General features: G+C 38.6%; 1 protein-coding gene across 1 annotated transcript in view; it reads right to left on the reverse strand.

The window, feature by feature from the left end:
- LOC114652091 (proepiregulin-like) overlaps positions 1–21690 on the reverse strand; it is a 42862-nt gene extending 21172 nt beyond the window's left edge. Inside the window, exon 1 of the mRNA XM_028802280.2 lies at positions 21523–21690. Coding sequence (XP_028658113.1) covers positions 21523–21562 — 40 coding nt within the window. The 5' untranslated portion in view covers positions 21563–21690. The remainder of the gene's footprint in view (positions 1–21522) is intronic.
- Positions 21691–23561: the final 1871 nt, after the last annotated feature.

The following is a 23561-nucleotide window of genomic DNA, read 5'->3' on the forward strand; positions in this document are numbered from 1 at the left end:
CTGGACAAAATGCGATGTGCTGATGTAAGACTGCTCAAGGCGCGAAGATGCTTAAAAAATTTCAGATGCAGATTCAGAGGTGAGTTTTCCATTCTGCATGAGAAACTGCTCAAAGCGGGTCTTGTTCAGAAAGCAGCCACTTGAGATGGCCTTCTCTCGTCCAATCACTAACCTTAAGGTCAATAAAACAGGTCCCTGATGTTAAGTCAATATTTTAGGGCTAAAATGATAACAGAAATGTGAAACCTACTTATATATCTAATCTCAATTATTGTGAAACAACCAAGTGGCGTCCGCTTTCTGAACAAGAGCCGCCAAGGCTACACTCGATGCAATTGCACTACTAAGCACGCAACAAATCGCTGCTCATGTTTTTTCTCTTCCGACGTTGGCTGATCGCCCCATGCCATTTCACAAGCTGGCAGGCCAAATCCGAAATCGAGGAAAAGATTGGACATTGGCCGATCAATTTACAGTGACATTGGCCATTTCCCGATTTGGACAGACACTTCACACTTTGGCCAACTTTGGGTTTTGGCCGTAACATATACACATTTATGGGTTACTTCAATTTTGCCGATTTTAATGGGATTACTCACTGTGTTGATTAACATTAAAAGCATGAATTAAAATAAAATAAAATAAAACAACAGCATCCAGTAGATAACTCACACAGTTACAGGGAGAACATCAAAACTCCTAACTGACAATGCCCAGGTACATGTTTCAAAGTCAGGATGCAGAATGTGTGAGGCAGAAGAACTCACGAACGTGCCACCATGCTGTTGAAAAATCACTGACTTGAAACACAAATAGGATTGCCACCCAAGTTGAAGGACTCGTTCTTTAACACTAGAATTACCAGAGTCTATGAAAAAACTCGTAGATCCGGCCCACCTTAAAACCGTTCTCACCTCTCTTTTGTCTTCTAAATGTGCCGATTAAGAGGAGCAGCGAGCAGCCGCCTATTCCATCCCCCACCGCCACAGAACATTCACTAAGTTTTCCCAGCTCATGCCTTGTTTGATTATCTGGGAGTGACTGAACTGCTGGAGTTTTAGAATGGAAATAATAGATTGCTATTTGGAATACATGCATTTCATGCGTGTTCCGTTTCTACAGTAATCTGTGTAAACACATTGCTTAAACAGAAACTTTTTCATATTTTAGTAATAAATGTTACAAAATGTAGGCATAAACTATAGAATCTGTGAAGCCTGAAGTCCGAACATCAAATAAACAGTTTCACAAAAGGTTCAAGGATGATACAACAGCTTTCGTGGCTTAACACTACAGTTTGCCGACTTTGGGCACAGCAGCCCTACCGGGCTACAGAGACGTGAGTTCGATTCCCAGCTTTGAAGAAAGTGTTTTTTTTTTTCCTCAAACGGACATAAAATTTATAAATTGGTATGCACTGTAAATCGTTAAGTTTAAAATGTCAATCGCGGTTATTTCTGTTGATTAATTCATTCTTTTTTACTTAGAGTCAGAACAGGAGCTTTTTCAGCTTATTCAGCTTCTGATCTGACTCAAACAGCGTCAGTATAACTTCACACCCGATCTGACGCTGTTCGTTTTCAAATAATATTGCATTACTTCGACGATGTTTTCTGATTGGTACTATTCGCTTCATAAAATGATTTCTTCAAAACGTCACATATATTTGTCTCTTTCTTTTTTTAAAATGTGCGTTGTAGCACGCAGCAACTGGCCACCTGCATGTTCTTGCGCACACTGAATAAGACAGCGCTATATGCAATCATCAGATTTAAATGTTAACAGTTATATAGCACAGAATGGAAATCAGCAGTTCTTAGCATTCCACCACACAAGCTGTCATATCAACCGCCTACTGTAACTTGCTTTCTTTTTTCTTCGGTTATAGTCTTGAATAAAAGTGCACTTGTTTTGTTATACTTTTACATCAACATATGTTCCTGTGTTTGAGCTACATCGGCATGCTCAAAAAATACACGTATAATGCCACGAAAAGTGCATGCAGACACTTCAGTTCGCAAGCATTGGTACGACAATGCAGTCACAAGTACACTGCAGAGCTATAGCGCGTCTTTATGTGAAAACAGCAGTTTCAGATGGGGAGTGTCTGATGATTGCATATAGCGCTGAAGTTACTGCTCTTTACTATGCTTTCCTCTGCATGTCCTGGAGTACAAAATAAACAGCATACAGCAACACGCGGAGACTGGCAATATTAGGGGAAAAAAACACGCGGTTGTATGTATCGTGATACACTGCAGAGCTATAGCTCGTCTTTATGTGAAAACAGCAGTGTCAGATTGGGGAGGGGGTAGGGAAGGATCCTGAACGCGACCGAGACAATGAAAAGTGAATTTAAAAAAAAAATAAACAAAGCTAACCTTTACAAATATCATAAATTACACCGGCTGTTACAGACTGAAATCAAATGTATCTTTTTATTCTAAAATAGTGAAAATAAGAACACTTCTCAAAAGGGAGTTGTGCAGGAGCAAATTCATGACCTTCGGATTCCCAGTCAGTGGCTGATACTGTTGCGCCACGGAAACAGTGATAGTTAATGAGTGTCAATGTTACACACTAAGGCGGCTTTTTTTGGCGGTGGCTTTTTTTTGTACCTTTTGTGAAAGTGTTTCTTTGATATTTGGACTTCAGGCTTCATACATTATATAGTTTATGCCTACATTTTGTCATTTGCTACTAGAATATAAAAACGTTTCTGTTTTAACAATATGTTTACACAGATTACTGTAGAAATGCAACACATATGAAATGCGTGTGTTCCAAATAACAATCTATTATTTCCACTCTAAAACTCCACTTCACTCCCAGATAATCAATCAAGGCATGAGCTGGGAAAAGTTTGTTTACGTTCTAAGTCGTTGGGGGGATGGAATAGCCGGCTGCTGGCAGCTTGTCTTTATCAGTACATTTAGATGACAAAAGACGCTGGTGGAGAGGTGAGAACGGTTGTAAGAAGCGATTTAAGGTGGGCCGGATCTACGAGTTTTTTCGTAGGCTCTGGTAATTCAAGTGTTAATTGAGCAGGCTAGTCAGCAGGCTAGTTCAATGGAAAATGCATGAAACCTGAAATTGTGCCTCAGCTCCTTTGTGACAGCATCAATAAAAGTAACTGCACTTTTAAGACACCACAATATAAAATTCTGAATATACTGGACTTTGTAAACTTTGTAAAGAACCTTTATTTATTAGGATCCATAATGGGCTCCATACAGTAAATAACCAGGAATAGATGTTAACAGATTAGAAAAATACCAATACTGTAAATTATGCACTACCTGCATAACACAGGCTAAGTCTAGATTTTCTTAATCTGTTAATGTCCTGCTAAGTAGCCTACCATATATTAGAGATTTATTTTTTTCTGCATATTAGGAAGCTTGTCAAAGAACAAACAATCAACTTAATATACAAAGAACCCTTCCCAGAATAAGATGGTGCTTTTTCATGCAATGGCTCTATAAGAAACCACACAAAGCAGTGAAAAATTATAAAATTCCATTAAAGAATCAATATTTTTAAGAGTGTAGGATAAATGAGTCATCCCAATATATGTATATATATATAGAGAGAGAGAGAGAGAGTGAGGGATGACCAACATTTTTGCTTGGCCGGGATGTCCTCATCCTGGAAGGTCAGGGGGAGACAGCTTATACAGAGCTTTGTTTCCCCAAGAACACTAGATGGCAGCCAACCCAGACTGGCTGCATGTGTGCCCACAAGGCATGCTGGGTATTGTAGTAAGGGGACAGCCTTGATGGATCCTGTGGTGTCTGCTAGGGGGAGCTGTGGGATTTGGGAGTCCCTACTCTGGCTTCAACTTCACTTTCTTTGGAGCTGCAGTTTCACATCACTGGAGGCACTCTCAGGGACTGGGTAAAAGGGGCTGCCTGCCACAATTCAAAGAGACAGAGGTGAAGGGAAGGAAGATGAAGCTTGCCAGTTGGAGTGAAAGTTAAAAGAGGCAGAGAGAGAGAGATAAAAAAAGAAGAGAAAAAAAGAAGATTTGCTGTGTCTTTTGGTCCTTCATTGCTGTGGGAAACGCTTCAGGGAAGATTTTCCTAAATTACAGCCTTTATTTGTGCTGGACTTGTGTCTGTGTCAGGCATTTGTGGAGCTGGAGCACCCCCAACAGCCCACATTATGAAAAAATACTGAATACGGCAGTGTGCAAAATACCCTATGGTAACAAGCGGGTCCCTTTATGGTATTATAGATTATACAGTAAAATAGCTATGAAAAATGCTAAGACTTATGATATGAATATCATGAGGCTATGTAGCAACACACAACTTTTCCAGTGATTTGCAATTGTAGGCTTCATTTACGTAATCTTAGCGACTCAGAAGTAGTTGGTGGTGCGTTCCCATGAAACTGATCCACTAATGTGGCATACGCAACAACTCATTCCAAATAGTTTACGACTTGCTCTGGTAAAATGATTTGATTTTGTCTGTAGTCATAGGAGTAGGCTGTGTGTGCAAGAGAATTGACAACCAATGAATGCTCAACTGGAAATGCAATGCATTTAATGTAGCAACAAGCAATAAGGAACGCCAGTGTTTTGGGGACTGGCAAACAGAAGACAGTTTCTTCTTCCTGATGTCTTGTGTTTTGTGTATCCATCCATCCATCCATCCATTGTCTCCCGCTTATCCGAGGTCGGGTCGCGGGGGCAGCAGCTTGAGCAGAGATGCCCAGACTTCCCTCTCCCCGGCCACTTCTTCTAGCTCTTCCGGGAGAATCCCAAGGCGTTCCCAGGCCAGTCGAGAGACATAGTCCCTCCAGCGTGTCCTGGGTCTTCCCCGGGGCCTCCTCCCGGTTGGACGTGCCCGGAACACCTCACCAGGGAGGCGTCCAGGAGGCATCCTGATCAGATGCCCGAGCCACCTCATCTGACTCCTCTCGATGCGGAGGAGCAGTGGCTCTACTCTGAGCCCCTCCCAGATGACTGAGCTTCTCACCCTATCTTTAAGGGAAAGCCCAGACACCCTGCGGAGGAAACTCATTTCACCCGCTTGTATTCGCGATCTCGTTCTTTCGGTCACAACCCATAGCTCATGACCATAGGTGAGGGTAGGAACATAGATCGACTGGTAAATTGAGAGCTTCGCCTTGCGGCTCAGCTCCTTTTTCACCACGACAGACCGATGCAGAGCCCGCATTACTGCGGATGCCGCACCGATCCACCTGTCGATCTCACGCTCCATTCTTCCCTCACTCGTGAACAAGACCCCGAGATACTTGAACTCCTCCACTTGGGGCAGGATCTCGCTACCAACCCTGAGAGGGCACTCCACCCTATGGGCTCACCACCTATGGGAGGGGCCAAGGAGGTCGGGTGCAGTGTGAGTTGGGTGGTGGCTGAAGGCGGGGACCTTGGCGGTCCGATCCTCGGCTACAGAAGCTGGCTCTTGGGACGTGGAATGTGTTTTGTGTACTAAAACAGAATTGAAAAAAGAAAAAAATAGGGCAAAGATTGGGGATGAACTCACCATACATGTTAACCTGTTAATCTTACATACAGTGCCAGATCCGTCAAGGAAGTATGTTATTGGCTGTCACAAAAAGGAGTGAGCATGCCTGTTCTGGAATTTTTGATTCACATAAATTGAGACAGTGCAGCGACTGCAGTTAGGGAAACCTGACTTACCCCACGACTAGAAGTTGTATAAAGTGACATCGGCTTTAATAAGATGAAACATTTCCTACATGGATACACAATCTGCAGGCCTAGTACGGCTATTTCAGGGAACTGTAGCATCAAGAGAAAAAACAATGTTGACACAAAGCGAATGTGCATACTACATGTAGACAATGGGCAGACTGTAGTTTGAACCCAGATACCTGCAGCAGTGTGACACTGGCACTAACTAAAGTACAGCCATGCTTCCCTAATTTGTGACTATCCATCACTCCACATATATTTTGAGTTGCTTAATCTATTCAGGGTTAAATCTTTTCCAGATTGTTCTTGTGGTTAATCTCAGCCTGCCTCAGCATCAATGAACATCACAACAATACTAAAATTAAACATTCTTCTGAGTAAGGGAAAATGAACCATGGAAATAAAATGTATTATTACTATTAAAATGACATGTTGGGGGGATGTCAAATGCCTCACAAACACAGAAAATGGTTCTAGATTCAAACATAAAGTGTACTTTATGTGTAACTTTTCATGGCTAATGCAGAAAAAGAAAACTGTTTAAAATTAAAAATACTCTGAAGATCCAGCTCAAAACACACCTGTAATGGAAATGTCACAATGCAACATTACATCCACAAAACTGTTTAGCCCAACTGAAGGCTTGGACAGGAGAAAGCTAGTCTTGGAATTGTGAGGCACAAGGCATGAACCAGCCCATGAGATGGTGCTGGTCCATTACGGTACCCACTTAGACACACACCCACACAGGAACAATTTTAATGTTGGCAGATCGACAAACTATGTGTCTTGGGACGTGAGAGTAAAATCAGAGTAACCATTGAAAAAAAACCCACACTGACAGGATGAGGATGAGAAAACTCTACACAACCAGTTATCAGGCATGAGATTTATGCTAATTACACTAAATCTATGCGCTAATCACTGCATCATGATGTCAGCTTAATATATACAGTGCGCTTCAGAAAATGGATGCTAAGGATGACTGAATTCCCCAGCAGTTGGTAATGCCGTTTCATGGATACAATAAACATAAGTTACACCACTGGGTTTTGTTTCTGCAGTTACTTCCCAGTAAACAAGCAGGAATTTTCATAGCACATACAGTACTTGTGAAGAAGATTAGATTGCAGAGCATGGAGTCACTCAGTTCTCATTTTACACTGATAGAGAAGTGCCCTTTGTGTAGAGTTAAAACAAGGCTTGCGTTGCTATATGGTTGTTTTATGTGCAAAAAGTATTTATAGCACCATTACAACCTTTATTCTTTTGATGTTTTTTTTGCCAAAGTTGTAACATACCTGATATGCATCTGGCAACCTTATAGGTGTGTCCTGAACAATCATTCTTTTTAAATGTCTTGGCATTAAGTTCCAAAGAATATGGCACACTATTGGACGGCTAAGCCTTAGTAAAAGTGACAAACTAAAAGTTTTTTTTTTCCAAAACTAAGACTGGTATCAAATAAAAATCATTGCTTTCCAGAAGCCCTCAATTGATTTTCCCCTTTTTGATAATAGTACCCAAGAAGTCATACTGCTTATTGAAATCTATACTCGGCTCTTTAAGAGAAGTGAATTTAAACAAGGGTGTGTAAAAACTGGGAGCTGATTCAGTGTTGCCAAAATACATTACTTTCTTTTACGATCTTCTACAGCAGTAAGAAAATGGAGAAGGAATTATTTTTGTCATTACATCTGAGAATTCATATTTGCATTTGTTTTGTTGTGCTATCCTGGGGCAGTTGGCATAGTAGTGCAGCATTTAGCACCATTGTTTCACAGAGCCCAGGTTTGAATTCAGTTTCATTCCTTCATGTGGAGTTTGTATATTTTCCCTGTGTCTGTTGGGATTTTCCCCTCATCTCCAAGAGATGTGCAGGTTCAGTTAATTGGTACCTAGAGATTTGCCGCAGTGTGTGAAAAATATCTGCAGGGTAGCCTCCTTCATTTCACCTAACAGGTTCACCACCATGACCCTAAATTAGATTAGAGGGTATGAAAAATGTATTGCAATTACAGAAGATTTAATTTACATTATGAAGTATCAATTCATAAGCTGCTATGGATTTCTACAAAGGAGTTAGGAACTGTAATCCTACTACTCCAAGGAACTGTATTTGCCAGTTGTTGTATGGAGTTTGCAAGTTCTTCTCAGTTCCATCAGGGTCCACTTTGGTTTCTGCAGGCAAATCAGTTGTAACTCACCATCCCAAGCAATTATTTATGTTAATTTTCATTTATAAACAAATTCCCTGTATACCAGTATGTGTGTGTGTTTGTGTGTGCGAGTGTGCCCTGTGTCTCATCTTGACTACTGCTGTGTTAAATTTACCTTAGAAGTCAGATGTCTGAGCTGGGAATGACACCACACATGAGTAAACCGTGTTCCAGAAAAACATTTGGAAAAAGATACAGAAGCCTCCAGGAAAATCTTTGTTCTAGTTGCTTTTTTGGAATTCAGAAAACTACAGAACAATGCATTGTATAGTATTTTTCACATCCAAACACCACAGCAACATGTCCACAGATACAGGTTGGACAGCATCATGTGTATTACTGATGTAATGAGACACAAATAAGCAGAAGTGCTAGTATATAGTAAAGTTCTAAAGTTTATGGTGCATTTCACCATTGTGGATTGACATCATGATCTAAAATCGGACAAACTCAGACTTGATAGACCAGCCCCTAGATTCTGAGTAGTAAATCCAACTTGTGGGGTCATTCCAGTTGAAAATTCTGACTAGGAAATCAGAAATTCTGACTTCCCAATTCAAATGAATTGCAGCATACGTAATTTCTTTCAAGTTGGTTAATTGGACAGAGACAAAGAGTACAGATAAGAGGAGCCTGTTGCACATGAAACCATCACTGAAGTCACTCAGGGATTTGTCAGTCGACTACTACTTTTTCTAATTTAAATTAATGACATAGATTTGGTATAACTACTAGGTATATTAAGTTCACAGATGACACTAAAATTGGAGACATGGACAAGCGTCACATTTTTTGAAATGCAATATGCTAAAATATGCTCCAAAAATAATATGGGAATTTATATTGATGCAATATTTTCATTGCATAGACAATGGACAAGCAACTAAAAAAGCTGTAAAATGTGCCAATAAGACTGCATCTGATGCTCCACATGCAGTTCTGGTTGAAACATTCAAAAAAAAGACATAGTAGCACTAGAAGCTCTGCAAAAGAGAGCAACTCTTACTACTCAGACATGCTAAATTAATTAAAACTCTTAGTCTTGAGCAGAGATGATTTCTTGGAGACCTAATTTTGTTCTTCAAAATAATTAAAATCAAGTCAAGTCAAGTTGGGGATCATACACTGGTACAGTGCGTTGCCGCACCCACTACACAACAAAACAACTCGAGATCGCGGTTTGCAACCCCCCAGGCAGACACGCGGTCCAGTCCCACCCTCCGGAAATGACCCTCTATCTGCTGCAGCCAGGTGTTACGTTGGCGACCCCTTGGTCTGGTCCAGCCACTCGGGTCCCCAACAATGAGGATCTTATGAGCTGGATCACCCTCAGGGAAACGCGCAACATGTCCATAGGGCTGTAACTGACGCTCCCCCACAATGCAGGTAATGTGCCTCAATGTGACTCCATGAACGACCGCTCATTCGACACAAAGTCACAGTACCAAAGGAGTCCAGTCTTCGTCTCAGGTCACTGGTTAGCGTCCATGTCTCGCAACCATATTGCAAGACAGGAAGCACCAGGACTCTAAAGACTTTGACCTTTATCCTTTTGCATAGATATCGGGAGTGCCACACACCCCTTTCCAGCGACCTCATGACCCCCCATGCTCTCCCAATCCGTCTACTGACTTCATAGGAAGAGTCACCAGAGACATGAATGTCACTGCCAAGGTAAGTAAACCTCTCAACAAGGTGAACACTCTCTCCACAAACAGACACACTGCTGATGGCTGTGCCCAAGAGGTCATTCAAGGCCTCTCTCGAGCGCCTCAACCAGAGCCTCCATTGACTCCGCGAAGATCACTGCATCGTCAGTAAAGTCAAGATCCGTGAACCTTTCTTCACCAACAGATGTCCCACAACCACTGGACCTCAGGACCTTGCCCAGCTCCCATTCCATGCAAGCATTGAACAGAGTAGGAGCAAGAACACACCCCTGACGAACCCCAGAATCAACTGGAAAAAACGCAGAGGTCCTGCCTCCACTCTGCACAGCACTCACAGTACCAGTGAATAGGCCGGCCATGATATCCAGCAACCTCGAGGGGATCTCGCAAATCCTCAGGATGTCCCACAGGGCAGCTTGATCAACTGTGTCGAACGCTTTGCGAAAATCGACAAAGGCTGCAAAGAAACTCTGCCGATGTTTGTGTTTGCGCTCCATGAGAACCCTCAGTGCCAGGATTCGTTTGATGGTAGACTTCTTAGGCGTAAAACCAGACTGTTCTGGTTGTTGGTAGGTGAGCAAGTGATCACGGATCTAATTGAGAACGACGCTAGCAAGGACCTTACTCGGCACTGAGAGCAGTGTTATCCCCCTGAAGTTGCTGCAATCCAGGCGATCACCCTTCCCTTTCCAGATAGGGACGACAAGTCCCGTTTTCCAGAGATATCCAGCGTCCTAGCTGGAGCATCAGCTTTAAACAACTACTCAAAGTAGCCAGCCCAGCGTGTCACAACTGCAGTGTCATCTGTAAGGACCATTCCATCAGCTGCCCTGACTGCGACTCTCCAAGGAACAGATTCAGATGTGCTTAATGCTTCGATTCCTCTGTAAGCAAGATGTGGGTTGCTAGACCACAGATGGTGTGTCACTTGCTCACAGATTCCTCTAACAAACGCCTCTTTATCTGCCCTCAGAGCCCTCGCAGCCATCCCTCTCAGTTCCCGGTACAGACCAGAGTTGCCATTGAGCCGTGTGCTGCGATTCCTCTCAATGATATCCAGGGTGCCCTGCGAGAGGAAACACCTCCTTCTGGGAACACCAGTAACACCAACACAACCCTCAGCAACCTTCAGGGTTTTGTCATGGAAGGTCTCCCACATCACATTAGGATCGGCAGTCATACCCAAATCTGCAAGTTTCTCACACAAACTGCGTGCAGACTCATTAGAAACAGCCTGGTCTTGGAGTCTGGCCAAGTCCAGGCTCATTTTCCTAGTAGGTGGTAACCTACTGGACCTAAGCTGGATCCTAAGAGTAGCAACAACAAGTCTGTGGTCAGAATTCAAAAACTTGGCACTTCTGTAGACCCTGCAGTTTTGCAAGAGCCTCCAGCATCTGCCCACGAGGATGTGATCGATCTCCTTCACCACACCACCAGTATTGGAGTACCAAGTCCAACGATGCAGTTCAGGGCACTGGAACCAGGATCCAGCGATTCGCAGCCTCTGGCCTTTTGCAAAGTCATGGAAAATGTAGCCACTTTCAAGACGGTCACCAGACCCATTTGACTGAGATAATCCTCATAGCCAGCCCTGTCAGTGCCAGTGACTTCATTGAAGTCACAAAATAATCAAAGGTACCAATAAATTTAATCCATCAAAATTTCAATTAAACAGTCAATCATATAATTGAAGACAGTGGTAAAAATTAAGGGGAAAGAAATTTAAGACTGAGATCGGGAAGCTCTTCATCACACAGATTTATGGAAATTTGTAACAAACTACTAGGTCATGTAGTTGTGACAGTAAGCTTGACAATTGTTAAAAGGTATCAGAATGAGATATTGAAACAATCTGGCTGTTAGTTAAACAAATGATACTAATGGACTAAATACACCACCCTCAACTTCATATGTCCTTATGTAATGATCAAGCAGCTTAAGAAAATGGATATATGGATGAAACAGCATTGGCAAATTTTGTACATAATAAAAATATGAAAGTATCAGTGCTTTAAGAGGAAGCGCATTTGGGTATGAGGCCTGGAAGGACTTCTTTACAGAAAGAGTTGTGGGAACTTGTAACAAACTACCAAGTCATGTAGTTGAAGCAGAAACCTTGACAACTTGTAAGAAGAACTTGGATAAGATACTGGCACTGCTTAGCTATTATCTAAATAAACAAGCTTTATGGGCATAATGATCTCCTCTCGTTCATCACATTTTTACATTCTATTGCTTCAATATTTATTAATTATAATATGTAAGACAGTTTTTATAACTGCCTATAAAGTTGTGTTTATTTGTAGTTACTGAAAATTCATTAGCAGTGCCAGGTAGTAGTGTTGCTTATATCTAGCCTGATCCCAGACCAAAAAAAGTATTTGCTTCCAGTCAGGAACTAACAAATTTGTTATAGGTGGTAAAAGAATGAATTCTCTTACTTGGAACAAACATGGGGCAAGAAGAGTAGGAGTATGAATAAGAAATGTAGAGTCGTGTGGTGCATTGGAAACAGACCTTCATGTGATATCTTTAGAAGCCTAATTTAGTAAGGTTCTGACTTGCCCACAGAAACTTTTATTGGATTGGCCCTTATTTTTCCCCTCCTGGATCCTTCTGCGATGAGTTTTTTTTTAAGGCAATATGGTGTCTGGAGATGGTGATGTGACATTGCTTCCTGCAAAAATACTGGAACAACACAAACACATATTTAGCCAAACAGCAATAACTAATGCCAACCAAGAATGGGGAACTGTGGCACAACTTAAATTTGCTGCCACCAGTTATAATTTCAGCAGTTCTAGAAGTAACCCCTCACAGGCACAAAGGAAACATTAATGCCACGCAGAAGACATCTCAGCTAGGAAACTGGAGCATGGAAGCATTACTTGCAATTCTGTTGTGATTTCTTTAGCATTAGACATAAAGGTCATCTTTTTTTTAGCATTGTTTTTCCTCAGCTTCACAAAGTTTATCTGAACTGGTCATTGTCTGTGTGGAGTTTCTTTCCATGACAGTGTAACATTTTTCTCTGGATACTCAGTTTTTCCTCTAATATCCCAATGAAAGATACATCAGGTTAGCTGGGTTATGTGTTGGGCTCGTGTTTATGAAAAGGTGTTCGATTCTGGATTGGTGTGTGTCTTGTGCTTAATGCCACTGTGACTGATTTTAGTTCCCTATGGCCTTGAAATGGATTAAACATGTCTGATGAGGGATGAATGACCTGCTTCTGTAAACTGATGGGTTTATAGAATTACAGTACAGCAAACTTTTTCTTAGAAAACTGAAACTCTCAAATGCATTTTGAAAAGATATATTAACTGAAAAGATATAGTAGGTAATTGTCGCTGACGCTAAGCTACAAAACAGTCTATGATTAAAAAAAAGGCTGTGTATTTGCTAATTTTTAAGATTTTAAATATTTTGTCACCCTCTCATTTCACTCATACAGTTTACACTTTTGTTTTCATCATAGTTCTGTTTAGTGCAGGCAGCACAAAAGCACTGCTGTTTGCCAAATAGTAAAATCCACAAGTGAAGAGCAGTCACTTTCCAAGTGCGGTTTCCTCCCATATCCCTGGGATACGCATGGCAGGTTATTTGCAAACAATGTATTAGAATGCCATGAGTGAGTGTGGTAATTTGCAATAATTCTCTTTGTGATGGCCTACCCATGGTTGGTTCTTTTCTGCTGCTAGGATAGACAGCCAGGAATAAGTAGGTTCAGAAAATGGACAGATACTTTGGATAGTAGGAACAACAGCTGGATGAACAGAATGATGGAAATGAAGATTTTGTAATTTTTTATTTAATTGCATATAAAAGATGTTTGTTATCTATGCAGAAAAAAAACCTGGGAACATAAGGGAAACCATTGGAAATGGGGTTGAGGTGTCTGCATGTCTTTTTGTTTTTTTAACAGGGGACTGCAGATTTTTTTGCAGACAGGGCAAGTGTTGGAAGAGTCACTGGACATTTCATAAAGTGAGCCCAGCCCAGAAAGAATAGAGTGATAGCACACAAACTACCCCTTCCAATTGAATTCCAATTGTCCAGAGCAGTATAAAGAGGGTATTAAAGGACTGGTAATGCATACTTCTTGATAAAAAGTTTCTTAAACTATAAAAACCTAACAATATTAAACCTCAGTTGTCCTACTATGCTCAATAACAAAACCTGAGCTTTCAAGCCTCCTTTGCTTTACTTATCTCATTGTACTACATAATGTGACTAGGTTAGTGTCTGCCTTTGTCCATCCAACTTAAGGTCTAAAAGGAATCTGGAAAGCAATGGAAATTTTCTGAAGAAAGGTCCTACCTACCTGGCTGTGCCTTTTTCTTTGAATGTGTTCTTTTTCATGCACCTGTGCAGTCTATGTTAAATACACCATTTTCCAGTCAATGAGCTCTCAAACATAACTAATGTAAGTCTGAAAAACTTTTAACTGATTCTGAATATAATAACAGTTAATGTAAAACAACATGGTTTTCTTATTTGCATGGTTCTTAAAAAGCAGGGTTTTTATTTTCTGTTGGTTTAAGACTAGTCTTTTTAGAGCTACTCATTTCTATATATGTAAACAGGTATGTCTGCTGCTTCATTGATCCAACACTCTGGATTTGAGTCCCATGAACTGTCATTGCCTGTGAGGTATCTACATCCATCCATCCATTATCCAACCTGCTATATCCTAACACAGGGTCACAGGGGTCTGCTGGAGCCAATCCCAGCCAACACAGAGCGCAAGGCAGGAAACAAATCCCAGGCAGGGCGCCAGCCCACCACAGGGCGCACACACTAGGGACAATTTAGAATCGCCAATGCACCTAACCTGCATGTCTTTGGACTATGGGAAGAAACCGGAGTACCTGGAGGAAACCCACACAGACACAGGGAGAACATGCAAACTCCAAGCAGGGAGGACCCGGGAAGTGAACCCGGGTCTCCTAACTATGAGGCAGCAGCGCTACCCACTGCACCACCGTGCCTCCAGGTATCTACATGTTCCTCCTATATCTGCATATTTCTTTACGGATGCTCCGGTTTTTCTTCAACACCCCTATACGATGTGCATCCTAAGTTAACTGAGGACTCCAAACTAGTCATGTGGGTGTGTATGATGGAATAGCACTTGTCCTAGGATGCTTCCTACCCCTTGTATCTATTGCTTTAGAATTGAACTCCAGCCCCCCTTAACTCATTGGATTAACCAACATTGAGAATGCTATATTTTATTTTTATCCCTATGTACAGCGTATATTATACACCTAAATTTACAGTATATATAAAAGGATTTCTCAAATAATTTAGAACTCTCCTAGAGTAAGGAATACATCGGGTAAGTTGAGTTGCATTTTCTATTAAATCTTTATTAAATCTCTGTATTTTAATACATTCTTGTTTTTCATTGGGCTGAGAATGGTAGTTATTGAATGTTGGTTGAACAAATAAGAAAGAATTTCACATCACTGTGTAAACATGTCAATACTATTACTAATACTACCACTACTTGAGTCAAAATTAATAGGAAATGTCTGATGTTTATTCTGTGGTTAATTTGGAATGTTAGTTAATAAAGAACCAAGGAATGGTGTGTTTTCTAAAGCTTGCACATTGTTCCTGAGAATGGGTTGCTATTGAATTTATTGTGGAAGGTAAGGACATTGTAACAAACATTCACAAGTTGTAACTAAAGTATTTCTACCCCTTTTAAACCATAAAAGATGTCATACATGGGAAACTAGTCTATGGTGCTGTGTTCCTATATGTCCTTGTGCATTATGTGATTGAATGTTTGCAAAATGAATGTTTAGATTCTGCTAATTGAGCCATCATTCCTTCCTCCCATTTCCATAGCCACTTTATTCTGCTATACAGTCCCAGGAGCCAAAATTAAATTTCAAGGCAGACACCAACATCAGACAGATCATCAACTGATTGCAGTGCACAATCACCTGCAAAAATAATTTCATTATACCAGTATGGTAAAGCAGTAGTTAGAACTATTACCTTATACCTCAATAATCAAGACTTAAAGGTTAAGTAAGTTCTTTTTTTTCTAGTCAAAGGTATCTCTTTACAAACATGTTATGTATGCTTCTGTCATGCAAAACTGTGATCCAAAGATAACTGCTTTCTAGACATTTTTAAAAATATGTTGCCCACTCTGGTGCTTTACAAATGAAGGTACAGTGGCGCAGAGGAAGAGCTTAAAAATTTACCAAACACAACAATAGTTCAAGCCAAAACAGCTGTTGAGTATTGATCCATACCTTCCATATTTCTGATGCATGTTTGTTACAACAAAATACTCATTTTATCACTTATTAAGCATTTTTCTTGTGATAATGATACACTTTCTATTTGCTTGTGAGAATTCTCACATAAATACAAATGTAAATCCAACTATGTGGAAAGAAAAGTTTACTGTGATTTGATCTGTCAGGAGGAAACCACCACCTAGTGGGGTGAAAGGTTGTTGCACAGGAAAACTAAATGCTGCCCAACTATTTTATAAGGTCTGTGTAATCGCAAGACATGGATCAATACTCAATAACTGTCATGGCTTGAAAAAGGGATGGATTTCATTAGCTTTTAAGCTTTTCTTAGTTGCCACTTAGACCGCAATGTAAAGTATCAGTGCAGAAAAGATATATTTTTTGAATTTATAGAAAACCCTTAACTTTGGAACAAATTTTTACATGTTAACAGAATATATACCATGTTTGTAAAGAAATAATTTTCACTTGAAAAATACTAAACATATTGTTTAATACTACGTTAGGTAATTACATTTCATTTATGCATTCTCCATGTATCTCAGTGTTTTTTTTCTCATGATACTCCAGTCTGCTAACACATCTGGCTACTTTGTAATAGCAAAATTAGGTTCAGAAAATGGTCACCTGGAAGTCAATCTTAAAAAAGTAATAGCAAGAATGAGCTTGCAGCCCAAATGACAAGAGCTAAAATAATGGCCATCTGTGTTTAAAAGAGTTGTGTGCAGTATAAACTTGTAATAGAGACTATGCAGGATAAACATGCATTTAGTTTTGTGACCCTGCTATAATCCATCTGGAGAACAGTAAAAAGAGGTGCATTTAACACTGAGAGTCAATCGATCATATAAATCCAAGTCTGTTGAATCGAGATGTATAAGCACTGGGGAGACCTCCATGCAGAAGACAACTTGGTCCTCGTTCAAATCTGGTATAGACAATGATTCCCATCAGACCACTGTGCTTCCCTCAACCAAATATTTATTATTACTCAAATAAATAGCATGTGCAACACACAAAAGACAAATAAAAAGATTCTGGAAGCCTCAAGCATACTTTTCATTGCTACAACCACATAGTGTAAACTATCCATCCATTATTCAACTTGCTATATCCTAACTAGAGGGTCATGGGGGTCTGCTGGAGCCAATCCCAGCCAACACAGGAACCAATCCCGGGCAGAGCGCCAGCCCACCGCAGTAGTGTAAACTATTAGTGAACAAAATTGATTTGCATTACAGAGAGAATTAATCATGAAAGTTATTGGAAACATTCCCTTTTCCACGAGTTCCATCTTGTGTGCATTTAAGATAAATGGCTACTGCAGAGAATGATTTTTGGGCAGGTTACTCTGAAGAGAAGAACTGATTAAAATTTGGAAAAAGACCTGAAGCAGAACCTCAAACATTTGGGAATTATCCAAATTTTTTAAGTACCAAGGCTGGTCTTTCAGGCAAATGGAGCTGCACTGAAATAATAGGATCATACAATTTAAGGTCAGGAAAGTTTTTTTCTCACTTGTGTTTGATACTGGACTGAAAGTTTAATCAGGGCGAGATACTACTATAGGTGGGAGGTTCACTCAGATGTGAAAGAGTCCTGCCTTTTTTACTTAGCATTTGAGACAAGATAATACAATGTTTGTGGTGTTTGGTTCAATAGGTGGGCCTCATGTGACTGGACTAACAGGGAAAGAAAAGGTTTATGTGGCTCTGTGGAGAGTAATTTCCTTGTTCCTATGTTTGAGCAAGGTTCTTGTAAGAATAATTATATTTTGTGTTCCATAATGTGGTATGAAAATTCTAATAATAATTAACTCAAAACTCTGATACAGTATTCAGTGAAAATGTGACACCCATCATAGCCCATGCAATGACAAATAATTAGAACATAAGAACAAGGTTGTTGAGAGACTACAGGGTACAAAAAATGATTCCTGATGATTTGCAACATTTCTAGAGTGTTCATTTCATTAAATGGCAGACATTTACAGTAAATATTGCATTTTTAGAGATACCTGAATGTTTTATTTATTTCACATTGTAGCCTGGGAATGTGAATGGGTACTATTACACAATAAAGAGTTTAGTTCCTATGACAAGAGCATTAAGTCATAATTCCTGCATAATCTTAGCTTCAATAATGAATTTTTATTGTGCCTGTTAATGATTCAACTACTCCCCATCACTATAGTGGCCTCCATCCCAGAGCAACTCTTCCTTGCTATGGTCGTTTTTTTTGTCCAAATGGAGCTGTTTAATATCTCTCTTTTGATAGGCTTACTATTGAGTACCAGATCCATCATCCTCTCTCATACAGTCTCTACAAAGTTTGTGTTGTCTTTTATTTAGATTTCACCTTTTCATAGTTCCACAATTTATAGAATATATTTAAAAATACTTTACCTCACACTATTTTGTTAACTACATGCTGTACTGCTCTTGTTTTACCATAAGTATAATATTTAAATATTTTGAAAACATAAATAAGGCAATTTTATCAGTGTGAATACTAAAACAGCAGGATTTTCTTACGAAAATAAAATTATTCTAAATAATCACACCATCTATTATCTGGGCCAACATTGTGCAGTATACAGTATCTGAACTGGATTCAGTGCTTTTGTAAATGATTATGGGATTTCATGGAGCCAGTGTCTATTTGGTAGCAAAAACTTGGCCAACCTTGGACTGAACCTCTGCACACATTCACTTATATATCCACACACTTAAGAGTTATCAGTCATCTACTATGAATGTGTCTAACATTAACAAGGAAACCAGTACACCCCAAGAAATGGAGAGGGAGATTCCTTAGAAACTTCTCACAGATGGCAAACTGGCCAGGAAATGAATCCTAGTCTTTGGAAATGGAAGGCAACAGTGCAGTCACTGTGCCAGCATGCAAGTTTATTTTAATATATAGGAAGGAGACAAACAAAAAAGAAAATACTTTTTCAACAACTTAAAAGATAAGGTTGCAATGAAAACGATCATATAAGTGGAAATGCATCATTTTTTGAATTCACTGAACTGTTTATTTCTTTTTCAGGAAGTATTTGATGTTGTTTGTTTATTGTTATAATAATGATGTCACTGCAGGTCCATCATAAATAGAATTTTGCCATGGTTTTTGACATTCTGATAATAGCCTTGTTGTTGCTAGCATGTCATCAGAAGATGTCATATTATTACATCAACCTATTTAAAATGGTGGCGTGCATTATTGTACTATCGGTTACATTTTTAAAATAAACAAAAAAAACAAATAATATTAGTTATATTTATTGATAAGAAACCAAAATAAGGGTGAAAAACATTTGTTTGTTTTATTGACTTTGGCTTTTTGTTTTGGGCATTGATAATCAGTTTGGCTTGCTTCTTACAGTTTTTCCGACCCCAGCCTGTTAAAAGACTACATATTAGCCTGTTCCTTTTGCCACCTCCATGTCTCCGTCATACTTTGTACACACAAAATGACAAGTTTGAACAGTCTCTTTTGAATGGTGTTCATAAAAAATTAATTATGGGAAAGGTTAAAGAATTTGAACCTTCTCAGCATAAGCAATCAGATAATGGAGAAAACATGAAATAGGTATTTAAAATATGTATGATATTTGCAAACTCCAGCTTCAAAATGAATTTCTCTACCAGCATTAATTCTCTTAATCTATGCCTTCTGTTCTGACAAATTCCGTTCATTCATAAAACAAGGAAGGTGTAATGTAAACAGTTTAAAGAGTGCGTTAAAAGTACTTAAATATGACTTGAGGACCTGTATGATGCATATTTATATCTACCTTACCAATCTCTGTCTGCAATAAAACTGCAGGTGCTACTCCCTATTAAATGGCTGCTGACATAACTGAGGCTGGCACCAGCATGCCTTTTCTTCTCACGGTTGCTTTCTTTTTAATTTTGCATTAAATTACACTATGAATTTTGTTTTCTTCCATAGTCCAAACCAATATGATTGAAAGTAAACCATTTGCTGCTATGACTAAGGCTTTGAAGTATCCTAAATAGAAACCCTATTTTGAGCAAAGAATCACTCCCTGTAATGCTGTGGAGTTCTGTGACTACAGGTGCCATAGGGGCATCCAAGAACTGGGAGTTAATGTTTTGATATTACTCTAGTGGACTGAGTTGGAAGCCATACCCAAAGAAAAACAGTTGTATAGTTAATATTATTATTTGCTCTTAGTTTTCCTTCACATGTATATGTAGGAGTAGGAATATAAGAAATAATCATTTGAAACAATTATCAGCAATTATTCATATTATTGCCAGTATTGTGATGGGGTTGTGAAAACTATTTCCAGTGTATACTATACACAAATTGAGCTCAATTCAATGGAGATACAAGGAGTTTTGTGTTTACTAAGGCTTATTAATAACAATATATTTTTCTGTACTGAATAAAAACATTAAGACTGATCTGGTGATTTTATTATACAGAGTTGCCTATTATTCTTTAAATAACAGATTTCAGTTTGTGTATTTTTATTCTACATTAACAAAAATAGCATTTTTCTCTATTATAATGAAACAAACTAATCTTGATAACAATTCTTTGTTTCTTTAAACATCTGCAATTTCAAGTTTCCACCTTTTAATACATATCCGACTTTTTCAATGGCGGCATTCTAGTATGACTTAAAACACTCTTTAATCTCATATTGTTTATCTCGTTTAGCATACTCCTTAGGAACAGAAACAGAGATAACTTTATTTACACAACAAACAAAGGTTTTGTGTTTGTATTTTCAAATCAACATGGATCTGCTTTATTTTGTGATGCCAGATATAATTTTACAAGTTTGTACTCATATGAGCTTGAAGGTAAAATTTTAAGAATGAACAAAATGAATGTTTCATTGTAATTTATTACAAATACAATTAAATATGCTACTTTGCAGTACCACTTAGTGAACAAATACAGTTGTAAGGGATATCTCAAAGTAAGAAATTTAATTTCTTACGTGAAATTGTAGGAGTAGTTGATCTTTAACTTTTATGACAGAAAAACATGTTATGTAAGGATTAGTTATAAAAAGGAATGTTTAAGAGCTTTTAAGAGAGAAAAAATAGGTTCAGAACAAATAAAGATTTTGCCTTCCAACACATATTGTTATTGTTGTAGTTCTACACACATTTATTTTACACAAATTTAGCAATGCCCAAAAGTGAGAACTTTTGAAATGATTTTTTTTAAATACTGTTAGAATAAAAGATCAAAGGTAGTACAAGTCACGTGGTGGCATTAGTGCTAGTGCATATTCACAAAGTTTAAAAATGTTACTTGGTAAGTTAAAAAAAAATAGTCTTGCATAAACAAGACATTCACTTATATTCAAGGTATTAAAGTATAATACTCTGGCAAGGAAAAAACAAATTTGTAAAGCAAAAATTATTGTAATTTTATTAATAACGAAGCATTAAACATTTAATATTAGGAAAGTCACAATATCTAGGTATTTTTAATAATATAGTGGTGTTTGAACCTTGTTGAATTGTTTGATAAAGTTAAGTGCAGCCTAATATGAACACTTCATCTGTTCATTTACTTAACAAATTGGGCTGCATTAATCTTAAATACTACTTAGAGATAATTCATTTCTCTAAAGTGCAGCTATGCCAAAAAACATGAAAAGAAATACTCACCTAATAGTAAGAGAAACGCAAAGGCTCTGTGGCTTATCATCTCCCTTCTGCAGAATCAACTGAACGCCTGCCTGTACAGCTGACTTTTTAAAGGCAAAGACCTTTGTTATTAGGCAACTGAGCCTGTGGGCAGACGAAAGGAATTTGATTCCAACCACTAGCAGCTTTAGATCTGATTTAGTAGGAATATGCAACCCGTTCTGCGAGATCTTTCAAAGCAACTAGATGCAAGTTGTGAAATTAAAAAAAGCGGGTGCAGCTTGCAGCTTGCTCCCTTTCCCTCAGTCATTCCATTGGAAAGGAGTCAATTATTTTTTGGCACATTTGGAACTTAACTGTCGGAAAGTATCAGTGTAATTAAATGCTCATAACTGGCCATGCACCTACATAGTACTTGTTCACAATGGTTAAGACATAACTCTTCATAAAATTTTAGGAACACGTTTTTTAAAACATTATTTACATTTTGAGAATAATGCTTGTTATATAAATTTAAATCTAACATATACTGCACACAGCAGCTTTATAACAGAATTTATTTCATTAATAGCAAAAAGCTCTTTCAAATTTATAGCCAATTGCAAAAGTTTCAAAAATGAAACAACTTTAAAGAATAATTTCTCAAAATGTATTTGTTTAAGACAATTACTCTTCTGTACACTTTTTGAAAAGTACATACAGAAATTTTGTAAAGAAAAATGGACCTCAATTTTCACTACATTCACTGATAATTTCTTTTTTTTAAATAAATATGTTTTACATTATTTACATTTTCATATAAGAAATTCAACCATCTGTTGTTTCAACTATTTTCTGAAGGGTCCATTTCATTTTTTTTTAAATCAGAAGGTGCAGCACTGGGTGAAAAGAACAAACCATGAATAGTCAATTCATCAGTCCATTTCCTGAATGCAGTCTGTACGTTAAGTGTTTAAAGCAAGTGGCATCCCTTCCCAAAATAAGATGGAAACCAGCTTTTGAGTACCATATGAGTACCATAATGAAATAACATATGGTAGGGATGCCTAATAAAGGAAAATAGACAGACGGGCTTTGCAGCTAGAAGGGAATAGGAACCGTTACTAGTCAATATAATGGAAAGACTGGGGGAGACAACAATGTTTGTATCTTTTATTCCCCGATACATTAGATGGCAGCATCCCTTGGTTAGAATTCCCACATGGACACCTGCAGGGCATGCTAGGACCTACGGGATGTGGGGCAGACCTGTTGGGTACTGTGGGGGCACCATGGGGAGCTGCAAGGATTAGTAATCCCTACTTTCAGGGACTTCTGTTTAACCTGGAAATACTACACCCTAGCACCAGAAGTGTTCCCAGGTCAGAGATAAAAGAAGCCACTTGACCTAGAAGGGCCTGTAAAGGTATTGAAAAGAATGAAAGCACTGCATTTGAACCTGCGACTGTGCCTGTGTTAGTCGTGCCCAGGGATTGGAGTGAAGTGATGCCGCTATCTTTCACTAAATATATAAAGAAAAATGTGATACTAGGATACAGTAAAGAATATTTTCTAAGTCTAGTCAATAAATAATGTTCAAAAATGGTATGTGGTAGTAGTCACAGTGATAATTAAAATTGAAATCAAGGAATTACACACAGAAGTGAATCTCAAAGTGAGTAATTTTGTACTGTTCTTTTCCCATAGTAATTGCAAAAAAAATACTGTTAGCACCTCTAACATTCTGGTAACTACATGCTATTCTAAACAAACTGAATCGTGTACCTACTGGTTTTTTGTGCTAGTATAAACAATAATTTCATAAATAAAAAAGGAGGTTCAGAAATTTTCAGAGTAATTTATCTTGTGAAGGCTCCAGCAAGTCTTTAGAAGGTGAGATTTTTATTTCTCCTGAAAAGCTTAATTCTGAACTTCATTCAACAATGCATTTTTCCACTTTATATACTGCATATGTACATAGAGTATGATTTTCTTTATTTTTTCTGTTGACGACATGAGAACAAGAGGACATAACAGTTTCCGTGCTTTAAAAATACATTTTTGAAATGTTGTGGTGAGAG

Source organism: Erpetoichthys calabaricus, chromosome 5 (genome assembly GCF_900747795.2).
Source record: "Erpetoichthys calabaricus chromosome 5, fErpCal1.3, whole genome shotgun sequence".
Classification (NCBI taxonomy): Eukaryota; Metazoa; Chordata; class Cladistia; order Polypteriformes; family Polypteridae; genus Erpetoichthys; species Erpetoichthys calabaricus.